This window comes from Pelophylax lessonae, assembly GCF_965119305.1.
Source record: "Pelophylax lessonae genome assembly, chromosome: 2".
In the NCBI taxonomy this organism is placed as follows: Eukaryota; Metazoa; Chordata; class Amphibia; order Anura; family Ranidae; genus Pelophylax; species Pelophylax lessonae.
The window spans coordinates 55,412,851-55,427,067 of NC_138769.1; the positions used below are offsets into that span (position 1 = coordinate 55,412,851).

A 14,217-nucleotide genomic window follows, 5' to 3' on the forward strand; every position below is an offset into this window, starting at 1 on the left:
TCACCTGTGCAATTTTTTGATCATGCACTATAAACAAAAAAAGAGCGACAATTTTGCAAAGATAACAATATTTTTCACATTTTTTTATATGAAATTCCCCCCCAAAAAAATTTAAAAATCTAAATTCTTTAAAATTTTAGGCCAATTTGTTTTATGCTACATATTTTTGGTAAAAAAAAAAAAAAAAAATCGCAAAAAGCGTATTTTGATTGGTTTGCACAAAAGTTATTGCGTTTACTAACTAAGGGAAAGATTTTTGTCATTTTTGTTGTTTTTTTTTTTTTACGCGTAATGGCGGCGATCTGTGATTTTTTTTTACGGGACTGCGACATTGCGGCGGACAGATCGGACCCTTGACTGACATTTTTGACACTTTTGGGGTTACCAGTGACATTACTACAGTAATCAGTGCTATACATATGCACTGTTACTGTAAAATGACACTGGCAGTGAAGGGGTTAACTTTATTTGAGAGGGAGGGGTTGTATGTGTCCCTAGGGGCGTGATTCTTACTGTGATTGGCTGTGGCTTGAGGTGTAGGAACAGTGATCAACGGTCCTACATAGTAGAACCGTATGATCACTGTTCTTACACAGGGGGAATGACAGGCGGCTTGTTTACATTAGCCGCCTGCCTTTCTCCCGCTCTAATGGACGATCGGGTCCGCCGGGCACACGCGCGGGGGGTCCATGACCAAGCGGGAGCACGCCTCCGGTGGCGCGCGCTCGCTCCCCAGAGCCTCACACACACACTGACTTGTTAGGGAACGAGCTGGGGCGGGCGCGCGCTCGCCCGCTATTGGCTCACAAGCAAGTGACAGGCTAGTGACGTACCCATACGTCACTTTGCCTGTGAGGGGCTGACCGCCGCATTATATGTACTTGCGGCGGTCGGCAAGTGGTTAAAGCCCAATTCCAGTTTTTGTTTTTTTTTTTCCATTTTGGTTTTGGTCAGAGTGGGAAAGTGATTAAACCTCTATTGTATTTCTCTTTGAGGTCTGTGTCCCAAAATTTGCAAAAATGTGACAATATCAGATAATTGTAAGATTATGCTACCTAACCCATTAAATGTTGTGTCAAATCTACACATGCATGTGCATTGTTTGATCTTATGGTAATGGGAAAATACACATGTGATAAGATTGTTCACAAAACAGAAAACTGTATAACTTATAAATGAATGATCTTTAGACTGTTGTCTGCTGGAAACATTTCATTACTAATCAAAAGCTCACAATATATTCAAAATCACACATTTAGCAAGTCTTCCATCTTACATGTAAGGGTAACTATACTGTGTACATTAATAAATACAGTGCTGAGAGAAGATAGAGCTCACCTCTGCCAGCATGGAGAGGGCGTGCACACTGTATACAGATGGCGCAGAGGCGGAGACCATGGATGACTGAGCTGCGGCATTTTCCTCTGTGTGGAAAAAATATTTACAATTCAACCATGGCGGACATGACAGGAAGGAGCAGACCTAAACCAAGCTCTGTAATGGGGGTTGCGACTATAACAGGTCAAAACAAAGCTGACGTGGAACATGGCTAACAATAAAATGACAGCAGTCCTGCAGGATCCTAGTCTTGCCCCGACCCACCCCTTATCCCTAATAAATATATATATATATATATATACACACACACACACACAATTTCTATAACCCTCTGTACCCTTTACTGCTCTCCGATGTGAAATTATGAACAATCTTTGCAATGTATCTTTGGCACAAGCTTTTTTTTTTTCTTAAATGCTCTACCCCATTATGCGCTGTACAATTTTATGTCTACACATTATTAATACTTTTGAAACCAAAAAGGTCTCTCTCTTTACTCTCTTTACCTACTCTTTTATGGCACATAAGCAAAGGTTTGTGAACCTTTAGGAATCAAGATAGGATAATACAGTAAACCCCCCTCCATTGCGGAGGTTACGTTCCGGACCCAGCCGCGAAAAGTGAAAATCCGCGAAATAGGAAAAACCCTATTAAAATGCATTGTAGGCATGTTTTTTTTACTGTCACTGTACGTGTAAAAGCATTTTAAAGGTCTTTAAACACACTTTTAAAACAATAGAAACTCATTTAAACACATAAAAGATACTGAGAGACATAGCAAGAGCTATGGAAAACACAAAAATATTTCATTTTTAATGATTTATATAGTAAAATAACATTACAAATAAAACCGCAATATACCGGGACCACAAAAACTGAACCGCGATGGAGCGGGGGTTTACTGTATTGTATCTTGAATAAGATACATTTTTGGAACAATCCAAGCAGAAGGGAAAAAAAAAGACTATTGGGGAGCAACTGTGTAAAATAGAAGGCCATTACTACCGTAGTTGTAGTACCTGAGCTAGTTCAAGCCTGAAATAGTCGCCCCAATTGTAAAAGTGCCTCTGAAAGGACTAAAAATCATAAAAAAAACTTTCTTGAAAACATCACAACTGATAACATTTCAGTATAATATCATTTGATCAGGGTACATTCACACCTCTGTGTTTTGGTGCTTGTTACTTGTTTTGATGACATTGGTTTAAAATGCTTATGGGATCATTCAGAATTTTTTGACAGATGCATTTGACCTAAAGTTAACCTCCTGAGCTGCTGCAAAAGGGTTTTGCATTCCCATAGACTTGTATGGAAATTCAAGACCCATTTGATGTGAACAAAAGCCTGTGGACACAGGATCTTAAAAGAAAAAAAAAAAGATACAGAAGATCATATTAGAAAGTACAAGTTGGGTTGAGGAGCTGGTTCCGCATCTACGCGAGCCGAAGGCGAGAGAGATGTCGGGACTCTGCCTCACCAGAAGCATGGGACTTTAAGGCATTGATTATATGGTGGTGATAGTAGTTGGCAAACAGGACCACAATGTATAAAAATATTTAAATTTTATTACAAAAATGAGGTTAAAAAACATTACATAACAGCGAGAATATAGACATGACTTGTAAACATTACAAATGAAAAACAAATACAGAAGATCATAATCTTACTACCATCTTACCATACAGCTCTTCATCACCATCCGCATCGTCCAGAGCCACCTGTGGCTGGGCCTTCACCTCCAGGTTCCTGCTCAGCCAGCTGGTCTGTTCTAAGGAGGAGCCAGCCACGTTTCCCACAGACTCCAGGATCTTCTGTGTCACCTCCTGTAAGAGTTCACATAGTTTATCTTTATTTAGTATGTGGTGGCACATGTATGAACTGACATCCTTGGCCAGTATCGAAAAGAATGTCAACTCTTGCACTTGCTCTTTATGTACAGTACTGTGCAAAAGTTTTAGGTGGGTGTGAAGAAATAATGGGAAGTAAGAATGCTTCCAAAGATATATATTTGTTCATTAATATCAATTTGCAAAATGAGAAGAAAAATCTTTGCACACTTGCACAAAGCCAGGGATTTTGTAGGATTAGAGTCAGATCTATGATTAATCACTTATACCAAGCAGGTGCTATTGATCATCAATTTCATATGTAGATTGAAACACAGCCATTACCGTTAACAAACAGCTGTGCAGAAAGCTTAAAACTAATTGAGGAGCAGCCAAACTCTGCTTCTAAGGAGAGGCTGTGGAAGAGATGTTTCATGTCACAGGTTATACACCATGGCAAGACTGAGCACAGCAACAAGACACAAGGTAGTTATACTGCATCAGCAAAGACTCTCCCAGGCAAAGAATTCAAAGCAGACGGGGGTTTTAAAATGTGCTGTTGAAGCTCTTTTGAAGAAGCACAAAGAAACAGATCCATAGACACAGTGGTTGGCCAAGGAAACTTAATTCAGCAGATGAAAGCCACATCATGCCTACTTCCCTTCGACATTAGAAGATGTACAGCAGTGCCATTGGCACAGAACTGGTGAAAACCAGAGGGGACCCAGGTACACCCATCTACTGTCTGGAGAAGTCTGGCCAGAAGTGGTTTTCATGGAAGAATTGCTGACAAAAAGCCATACCACTAATGTGGAGACAAGGCTAAGTTACTAACGATGTATAAACACATAGGGACTGGGTGCAGAAAAATGGCAGCAGGTGCTCTGGACTTAGAAGTCAAAATGTGAAATATTTGGCTGTAGCAGGAGGCAGTTTATTTACCGAAGGGCTGGAGAGTGGTACAATAATCAGTGTCTGCAGGCAACAGTGAAACATGGTGGAGGTTCCTTGCAAGTTTAGGGCTGCATTTCTGCAAATGCAGTTGGAGATTTGGTCAGAATCAATGGTATATCCTTAGTGCTGAGATACTTATCAATCATGCCATGCCATCTGGGAGATGTGATTGGTCCCAAATATATTTTGCAGCAGGATAATGACCCCAAACACACAGGCAATGTCATTAATTAGGATCTTCAGTGTAAAGACAAACAAGGAATCCTAGAAGTAATGTTTGGCCCCCACAGAGCCCTGATCTCAACGTCATGGAGTCTGTCTGGGATTACATGAAGAGACAGAAGGATTTGAGGCAGCCGACATCCACAGAACATCTGTGGTTAGTTCTCCAAGATGTTTGGAACAATCTACCTGTCGAGTTTCTTCAACAACTGTGTGCAAGTGTGCCAGGAAGAACTAATGCTGATTAGAAGGCAAAGGGTGGTCACACCAAATATTTATTTAAATTTGGATTTCTCTTCTGTTAAGTTACTTTCCATTTTGTTAATTGATAAAAATAAACAATGAACACTTCTATTTCTGAAAGCATTCTTAAATAAATTTTTTGATCTGCATCCGCCCTTCCAGTGCTCCTTACCACTAAGACCAGTTATAGGTGGAGGCGGTGACCACTTTGTGCATTATTGATATCTATATTGAGCCAGGCAACGCACTGACACCTTTGCCGCCATTGTGCATTGTTCAGTGTGACCCTGTGCCTTTAAGGAGGGGTGAGCTCCCTCTAGTCACCTGTCCTCCATCTATCCCATTGAATGCATGTGCTCTCATTGTAGAGAATCTTTAAATTGTAGAGTTAGGGACTGCAGATCACAGGGTACCTTGTCGGGGCCTGCAGGTTACGCATGTATTTTCAAATGTGTGCAACCAAACCCCTGTTTTTAACGCATACTGTTAGACAGGACAATTGGGTTGGTCGCTGGCTGGTTGGTAAGTTGTGACTGGAAATCTCTTCGGTTTTTGTTCTTAAATGAAAGCATGTTTTATGCCTGCCTAAAACATTTGCACAGTAGTATATGTCACAGTGGCATGTCCTTTGGTATCTGCCATGACATATCAAGAAAAAGGGAGAGGGATACAGTGCCTTGAAAAAATATTCATACTCCTATATACTTTCCACATTTTGTCATGTTACAACCAAAAAAGTAAATGTATTTTATTGGGATTTTATGTGATAGAGCAACACAAAGTGGCACATGATTTTGAAGTGGAAGAAAAATAATGAATGGATTTCAAAATTGTTTACAAATAAATATGTGAAAAGTGTGGCGTGAATTTGTATTCAGCCCCCTTTACTCTGATACCCCGAATGGAAATCTAGTGGAACCAATTGCCTTCAAAAGTTACTAATCAGTAAATAGAGTCCATCTGTGTGTAATTTAATCTCAGTATAAATACAGCTGTTCTGTGAAGCCCTCAGAGGTTTTTTTTAGAGAACCTTAGTGAACAAACAGCATCATGGAGTCCAAGGAACACAGCAGACTGGTCAGGGATAAAGTTGTGGAGTAGTTTAAAGTAGGGTTGGATTATAATAAAATATTCCAAGCTTTGAATATCTCATGGAGCACTGTTCAATCCATTATCCGAAAACGGAAAGAGTATGGCACAACTGAAAACCTACCAAGACATGTCCGTCCACCTAAACTGACAGGCCGGGCAAGGAGAGCATTAATCAGAGAAGCAGCCAAGAGGCCCATGGTAACTCTGGAGGAGCTGCAGAGATCCACAGCTCAGGAGGGAGAATCTGTCCACAGGACAACTATTAGTCGTGCACTCCACAAATCTGCCCTTTATGGAAGAGTGGTAAGAAGAAAGCCATAAGAAGTCCAGTTTCTGTGAAGCCATGTGGGGGACACAGCAAACATGTGGAAGAAGGTGCTCTGGTCAGATAATGCCAAAATTGATCTTTTTGGCCTAAAAGCAAAATGCGTGTGGCAACAAACTAACACTGCACATGACACTGACACTGAACACACCATCCCCACCGTGAAACATGGTGGTGGCAGCATCATTTTGTGGGAATGCTTTTCTTCAGCAGGGACAGGGAAGCTGGTCAGAGTTGATGGGAAGATGGATGGAGCCAAATACAGGGCAATCTTAGAAGAGAACCTGTTAGAATCTGCAAAAGACTTTAGACTGGAGCGGAGGTTCATCTTCCAGCAGAACAACGACCCTAAACATACAGCCAGAGCTACAAGAGAATGGTTTAGATCAGAGCTAGAATGGCCCAGTCAAAGTCCAGACCTAAACCAAATTGAGAATCTGTGGCAAGACATGAAAATTGCTGTTCGCGGACGCTCTCCATCCATTCTGACAGAGCTTCAGCTATTTTGCAAAGAAGAATGGACAAATATTTCACTCTCTAGATGTGCAAAGCTGGTAAAGACATCCCCAAAAAGACTTGCAGCTGTAATTGCAGTGAAAGGTGATTCTACTGACTTTATACAAATGCACGTCACTCTTCACATATTTATTTGTAAATACATTTTGAAAATCATTTATTTAATTTCCACTTCACAATTATGTGACACTTTGTGTTGGTCTATCACATAAAATTCCGATAAAATCGGATTTTTGTAAGATCTTACCGTAAAATCCTTTTCTCTTAGCTCATTGACAGACGTAGTCTTCTTGATTCACAAGAACTGGGTTATGCTGCCCTCTACAGGAGTAGGACTAGGCAGAAAGAAAAAACGTTCTGGCTCCACCCTAGGGGCAGTCCCAGAGGGTATATCCTCTTCCTGTCTGCTACAGAGAATCAGTTCTGTCACAAAGCAGCAGCAGAGAATTTAACCCAACCCAACTCAATGATAGAGGGGCGGGTACTACGTCTGTCAATGAGCTAAGAGAAAAGGATTTTACGGTAAGATCTTACAAAAATCCGATTTTCTCTGTCGCTCATTGACAGACGTAGTCTTCTTGATTCACAAGAACTGGGACATCCAGAAGCAGTGCCACAAATGAGGGGTGGGATTGACAGAAATCAAAATCCAATCTAGAAGGCCCAACCGGAGCCAACCAGAAGTATCAAAGGACTCATCGAGTAAACAGATGAGACCTACCCCACAAATCCTCGAGGTAGACCAACAGTCTCCTCAAACAGTGGCCTGCAGGAACCTTGCGGCCAGAAGAGGCATCTGACGATGCCATCACATAAACCTTATACAATATTGTAAAGGTATGAACCGACGACTAAACAGTCGCCTTGAAAACCTGAACCACTGACGCCTGATGGCGGAAGGTCCAGGAAACTCTAAGCGCCCGAGTAGAATGCGCCTTAACAGGGAACGGGGGATCCCGACCCTTAGATAAAATAAGCCTATACCACCGTCTGTCTGATCCATCTAAAGATGGTCGCAGCAGAACAGGCAACCCCTTCTTAGGGCCATCCGTGATCACAAACAGTGAATCCGTCTTACAAATTGAATCCGTAGTATTCAAATATATCCTGATTGCCCGAACTACATCCAAGGAATGCCATGCAAATTCTCGAGGATGATTGGGCTAAGGACATAGGAAGGACAATACACTGTCCTCATTCAATGAAACTTTGAAACCACCTTAGGAAGGAAGGATGAATTCGGATGAAGAACAACCTTATCCCTATGAACCACCAGATGTGGGGAACAACAGGATAATGCAGCCAGTTCTGACACCCTGCGTGCAGAAGTGATAGCCACCAAGAAGACCACCTTCTGGGATAAAGTAAGCAAGGGAATCTCCCTGATATTTTCAAAGGGAGGTGTCTGAAGAACCGACAGCACCAAATTAAGATCCCAGGATGGTAACGGCGCGTGTACTGGCGGAGCCAGGTGTCGCACCCCCTGGATGAAATTCAGCACCAAGGAATGAGTAGACAAAGGCTTCTGAAAGAAGATAGCAAATGCTGAAACCAGACCCTTGATAACACTCAAGGCCAGCTTCTGCTCAACTCCCTGTTGCAGAAAAGCCAATATTCGGGCTACCGAATAAAGATGTAGATGGAACCCAATGGATTCACACCACACAATATAAGACTTCCATGTACGATGATAATCTTTCTGGAAGTCGCTTTCCTTGTTTTAACTAGAGTAGGAATAACTGAAGCTGACAATCCCTTGTCCTTCAGCACCTGGGTCTCAATAACCAGGCCGTTTAAAACCAGCGATCGTAAAGCAGGATGGAAGATCGGTCCCTGAGACAGTAGATCCTCCCTGAGAGGAAGTCTCCACGGGACGTCCGCCACCAGTCTGACCAAGTCGGCGTATCAAGCTCGACGAGGCCAGTCCGGAGCTGCCAGGATTACTGGAATTCCTTCCTCCTCTATCCTGCGAAGAAGTCTTGGCAGTAACCCAAGAGGAGGGAAGGCATACATTAGCTGGTATTGCCCCCACGGGGTGACCAGTGCGTCTGCGGTCTCTGCTAGAGGATCGCGGGAGCGAGCCACGAATCTCTGTGCTTTTCTGTTGAATCGTGATGCCAACAGATCCACATCCGGGGTGCCCCAACGTAGGCACAACTGGTGGAAAACTTCTGGATGGAGGGACTATTCCCCCTGATCCGGAGTCTGACGGCTGAGATAATCTGCCTGCCAATTTTCCACCCCCGGAATGAACACCGCAGAGATAGCTGGAACAAATCGTTCCGCCCAGCGAAGAATGCAAGCCACTTCTTTGGCCGCTCGGACACTCTTGGTGCCCCCCTGGTGATTGACATAAGCCACGGCCGTGGCGTTGTCCAACTGGATCCGAACCGGGCTGCCCTGGAGCTGCACGGTCCAGTGAATCAGACAAAGTCTGATCGCTCTCAGTTCCAATACATTTATCGGTAACCTGGATTCTTCCGGGGACCAAAGTCCCTGAACGGATAACTGACCGAGAATTCCTCCCCATCCGGATAGGCTGGCATCCGTGGTCACTATCGTCCAATATATTGGCAGAAATGACTTTCCCTGGCTGAGCATCGGAGACCGAAGCCACCAGACCAGAGACTCTCTGGTCTGTTTGCTCAATTGGATCCGATAGTCCAGGGACTCCGGATTCCGATTCCATCTGAGAAGAATCTCTTGCTGAAGAATTCGGGTATGGGACTGGGCAAATGGGACTGCTTCGAAGGAAGCCACCATCAACCCCAGAACCCTCATGCAAGTCCGAAGGGAAGACCAGCTGTTGGATAGTAACAACTGGACTGCTGATTGAATCTTCCGGAGTTTCCCTACCGGAAGGAAAACTCTTGTCCTGACTGTGTCTAGAATTAGACCCAGATATTCGAGCCTCTGGGTGGGAACCAGAAATGACTTTTGCTGGTTCACCAGCCACCCGAATTCCTGTAAAGAAATTATAGTAATTTCTATGTTTTGTAGCAGGGTCTGAGGAGACTCTGCATGAAGCAGGAGATCATCTAGGTAACCTAGAATCGATATGCCTCTTTGGCGCAGTAGTGCCAACATTGGGGCCAACACCTTCGTGAAGACCCGAGGAGCCGTGGCGAAACCGAAAGGTAACGCCACAAACTGATAGTGGTTCTCTTCTACGGAAAAGCGTAGAAACCGCTGATGTCCTGTGAAAATGGGAATGTGAAGATAGGCGTCCTTGATGTCTATGGACGCTAGGACATCCCCTGGATGCAGGAAGGCTGCTACTGTGCGAATGGATTCCATCTTGAATTTCCTTATGTTGAGAAAGGAATTGAGTGCCCTTAAGTCCAGAATTGGACGCACTTTGCCCTCTTTCCTGGGTATTGTAAATAGGTTTGAATAAAACCCTTGAAAACGTTCTGTCCAAGGAACGTGGACTACCACTCCTTGTTGTAGTAAATCCGTGACTGCTCTCCGCAGATCTTCTAAACGATCCGGGGATAGTCGGATATTGGAAGGGAAGAATCGCGCCGGTGGGAGAGATCGAAACTCGATCTTGTACCCTGACCTTATGACTTCGCAAACCCACTTGTCCGGGATTCTGGAAAGCCATGGATCCGGGAACCGGCGAAGACGTCCCCCCACCCCAATTATGGGTGGGGGCGCACCTTCAGGCTTTGGACGATTTATCTTCAGGTCTGGAGGGGGCGGGCTTTTGCTTGCCCGACCAACATCCCCTGAAGCCTCCTGAAGGAGCTTTGGAGGACTTAATTTTTTCACCCGCGGGACGAAAAAACTTTTTTGTGAGCAGAGAAAGAAGGCCCTCGTCTTTGACGAGTTCCTTTACCCTTAACATTTTGCGGTAAAAAGGTGCTCTTTCCACCCGTGAGATCCTTAATGATCTCATCTAAGTTGGCTCCAAATAGACGCTCTCCTAAAAAGGGGATATTAGCTAATGCTTTTTTGGAACCTTGGTCGGCTAACCAACCTTTTAGCCACAGTGTACGCCTGAGAACCACTGCTGAAACTGATGCTCGCGCCAATAATGGAGTGGCGTCTAACGCCGCATCACACACAAACTGTAACCCCTGTATCATTTGTTCCAACAAATCTGATACCGCCTGAGGGACCTCTTCTAAGTCACGGCGTAACCACTTGGTCCATTCAGTTACAGTCTGCGAAACCAGACCAATAGCAATTATTGGTCTGAAAGCTGATCCAATCAAGGAAAACATGGTGCGAGACATAGCTTCTATCTTGCGATCCACTGGATCTTTAAAAGACGGAGCGTCTTCTAAAGGAATAACCGTGGCTTTATTCAATCTAGCAATTGGTGAATCCACCACAGGTGGTTCTGTCCATTTCTTAATGAGGGTTTCCTCAACGGATAACGCCTGTTAATGCGTTTAGAAATAGCAGAGGTGCGTTTTGGCAGACTCCATTCTTCTTTGATTGGATTGCCAAAACATTTGGGCAATGGAAAAACCTTCGCCATTTTCATGCGTTTTTTAGTCCCAAAAGGGATTTCAGTTTCAGCTATTTCCGACGGAATACCCTGTAATCTTAAGGTTTCTTGAACAGATACAATGAGTGCGTTTACCAACGCTTCCTCTCGGGCTATGGCTGATGCCGAAACATCCTCCTCACTGTCTGAAGAGACAGTACCCGAGACACCAATCCCAGATGAAGTACCTGCAACTGCAGAAATAGGCTCAGAGTCTGAATCCGAAGTTTCAGATAATAAGGGGTTAGGCGGGGGTCGCTTTCTTGCGCCCTGTCCCTGACAAGCCACTTCCACCCGGGACACAAAAGTTTCCATAATAGCTGACAATGATTCAACCGTCAGTGGGGTGCTGGAGGATCCTGCAGACACCTCGAGGGGATCCGGTGGAGATACATGAGTGGCAGGGTCCATGTTAATTCAGGACACCTCTGCCAGAAAAAACAAAAAACTTTCTTTTTTTTTTTTAAATAAAAAAATACCTCTTTTTTTTTTTTTTTATGTGTCTCCCCCTAGCGCAATAGCGCCCCTCAGAGTACCTGCTTCTCGATCCCCACAGAGAGAGAGAGGGACCCTCAAGGCTCACCACCCGATGCAGAGAAGTTTCCAACCAACTGCAGTCAGCGTCTGTCTTTTACAGACTGGAAAGAGCTGTGTTCGTTTTCCCGGGTAGAAGGACGTGGCTCCGCCCCCTGTGTACGCCTTCCGGCGTTCCCAGCTCTCCACGAGGTAGCTGGGCTCATCAAACATGGCCGCCCCCGTACAGGAGACAATATACTCCAATAGACTCCTGGCGTCCAAGCGAGACTTTTAACTCGCAAGGTCAGTCCCTCCAATGGGACTCCGTCGCGGCCGACCCAGCGCGGAGCTCTGGTCTGCACGCGCTCGTAGGCAGAAACCGGGGTGACCACTGGATCTCAACATCCAGCCCGTCGCCCGGCCCCGCATACTTACTTGAATGTGTCGCGGCCGACCAAGCGCAATGCAATGGTCTGCGCGCGCTCGTAGGCCGGCTGGGGTGACCACTAGTGTCGCCCAGTCCGGCGTTTTTGCTTGAAGATCTCACAGGAAAAAAACACTGGAGAAAACTACCTAAAAAATATTTTTTCTAAAGAAAAAATCTTGCCAGGACCAAAAAGATCCCAGCAAGGAACTTAGGTCCTTACTCCTGACTAGACAGAAAAAAACTGATTCTCTGTAGCAGACAGGAAGAGGATATACCCTCTGGGACTGCCCCTAGGGTGGAGCCAGAACGTTTTTTCTTTCTGCCTAGTCCTACTCCTGTAGAGGGCAGCATAACCCAGTTCTTGTGAATCAAGAAGACTACGTCTGTCAATGAGCGACAGAGAAAATACATTTACATTTTTGGTTGTAACATGACAAAATGTGGAAATTTTCAGGGGTATGAATACTTTTTCAAGGCAATGTACATGGGAAAAGGACAGGCAGGGCTGCACTGCACAGTGTCAATTACGATGCATGGTGCCAACACAGTTATGATAAGTTCTCTGGATCGCATGGCATTTCAGGACCACACATAATTGAACCTGGAATAGTGGAATTGTGCATTGCCCAAGCAGGTTTCATCAGCACAGACAGGCATCAAGGTTCTTATATGGCTTACCTGCAAATCCCTTTGGTCCTTCTTGTTTTCTAGGTTTGGAGTTCTGGTTACAAAGTCATTCAACATGCTGGAAGGAGATATATGTATAGCATAAGATACCTAGACACTTACACATTCTGACCTACAGATGAAACAGGACCATTAGTGGAAATGTATTGGATAACATATTCCGAAGCACATAAAAAATACATGTTGGTAGTGCTGTAGCAATGGTGCCAATTAGGGCACTAACAGTGCAAATCAAAAAGATTTATGGAATATTTTGAGCAAAAGAGTGCCATGCAACTTGTCATCAAGTGGAAATCATCTAATCATTTTAGCTATAGAAGAGACAATTTCCACTACAACAGTAGCTAGTTATAATTAGTACCATTTCATTTTAGTTTTAGAGTAGGGAAGGGTTTATTTTAAGCTATCTGTAGGTTTGTGCTCATTAAAAATCATTAAGTATGTTTTTAAAAGAAACAAATACAAGTACCTGACTTGATCTGGTATCAGCCTCTTGCAGTCCCTGTACAGCTGAGCTCAGAATGGAAGAGGGAGAAGCAGTACAAGGAACCAATCTGCTGTGCTGCAATGCTTATGTGCTAACAAGTTATGTGCTGGGGAGAAGGCAGAATGACAGAGATGAGCTTATCGGTCTGCTGCTTCTCCATCTCTGTCCAGTCACAGGCTGGGGGCGGGGACAAGACCTAGTTGTATTACTTAACTGCAGTAAAGAAAATTCAGGTCTCCAGGCTGGCTGGGCTGTGTGGCAGAGCTGTGTTAATCTCAGATCTGGACGGACAGAAATATAAATCCTTCAGCAGGTACACTAGCTCCCATATATGTATTACATGCGCGTATTTAGCTATTTGCTTGGAGTTCAGCTTTAACTTTCATCAGCAGTGTCTATAGGAAGTATGATCTACCTTAAGAGAAGGAAGTAACCAGGTGGTGCCAGATTTAGAGAAATGGACTCCTTCAGCAGTGTGAGTAATGGTTGGAAATTTTCCTGCATTTCAGATGGTGAAAGCCTGAAAGAACAATAATAAAAATCATTTTGTATCCTTCAATCCCACCCATCCACTTAGTACTGCTCCACCCAAAACCCATGGCTGGAACTTTTCACAATAAATAAGAATGCATTCACACTTGCGAACAGTGGTGTATTTTGGTTTTGTGCTGCCCTTGGCAGGACTAAAATCAGGCCCCCCCATCTAAATTTGTCCCAGCCCACCTGCTTAAAAATTGTGCACGCCCGTGCAACGGCGAGAAACACTGTAAATTGTACTGTTCATAGGCAATGCTTTTAAAGACATTACAGGTTACCACTTTAGATTTACAGAGGAGATCTAGAATAGATTTGGTAGAATTACAGCCCATGATCTGACGTTCGCGTGATATCTCACATGTGTGGGAAGTTTGTGGTTTGCAAGTGCGCGGGACTGACGCGCTTTTGCCTTTGCATGAGAGCATGGGATGTTGGGGCACCTTCATTTTTTTTTTTAAGATTATTTATTTTTTTCATTTTTTTTTTTATTTATTTATTTACACTACTGTTTTAATTTTTTTCATCACTTTTATTGCTGTCACAAGGAAT

The 14,217-nt window shown here is 43.9% G+C and overlaps 1 protein-coding gene across 1 annotated transcript in view; it reads right to left on the reverse strand.

Moving 5' to 3' along the window:
* The window catches only part of DOP1B (DOP1 leucine zipper like protein B), a 273,490-nt gene that overhangs the window by 55,468 nt on the left and 203,805 nt on the right, over nucleotides 1-14,217 (reverse strand). Inside the window, exons 25-28 of the mRNA XM_082246954.1 lie at nucleotides 13,547-13,651; nucleotides 12,636-12,702; nucleotides 3,017-3,161; nucleotides 1,339-1,424 (exon numbers count right to left, since the gene is read on the reverse strand). Of these exons, the coding sequence (XP_082103080.1) occupies nucleotides 1,339-1,424; nucleotides 3,017-3,161; nucleotides 12,636-12,702; nucleotides 13,547-13,651 (403 nt within the window). The remainder of the gene's footprint in view (nucleotides 1-1,338; nucleotides 1,425-3,016; nucleotides 3,162-12,635; nucleotides 12,703-13,546; nucleotides 13,652-14,217) is intronic.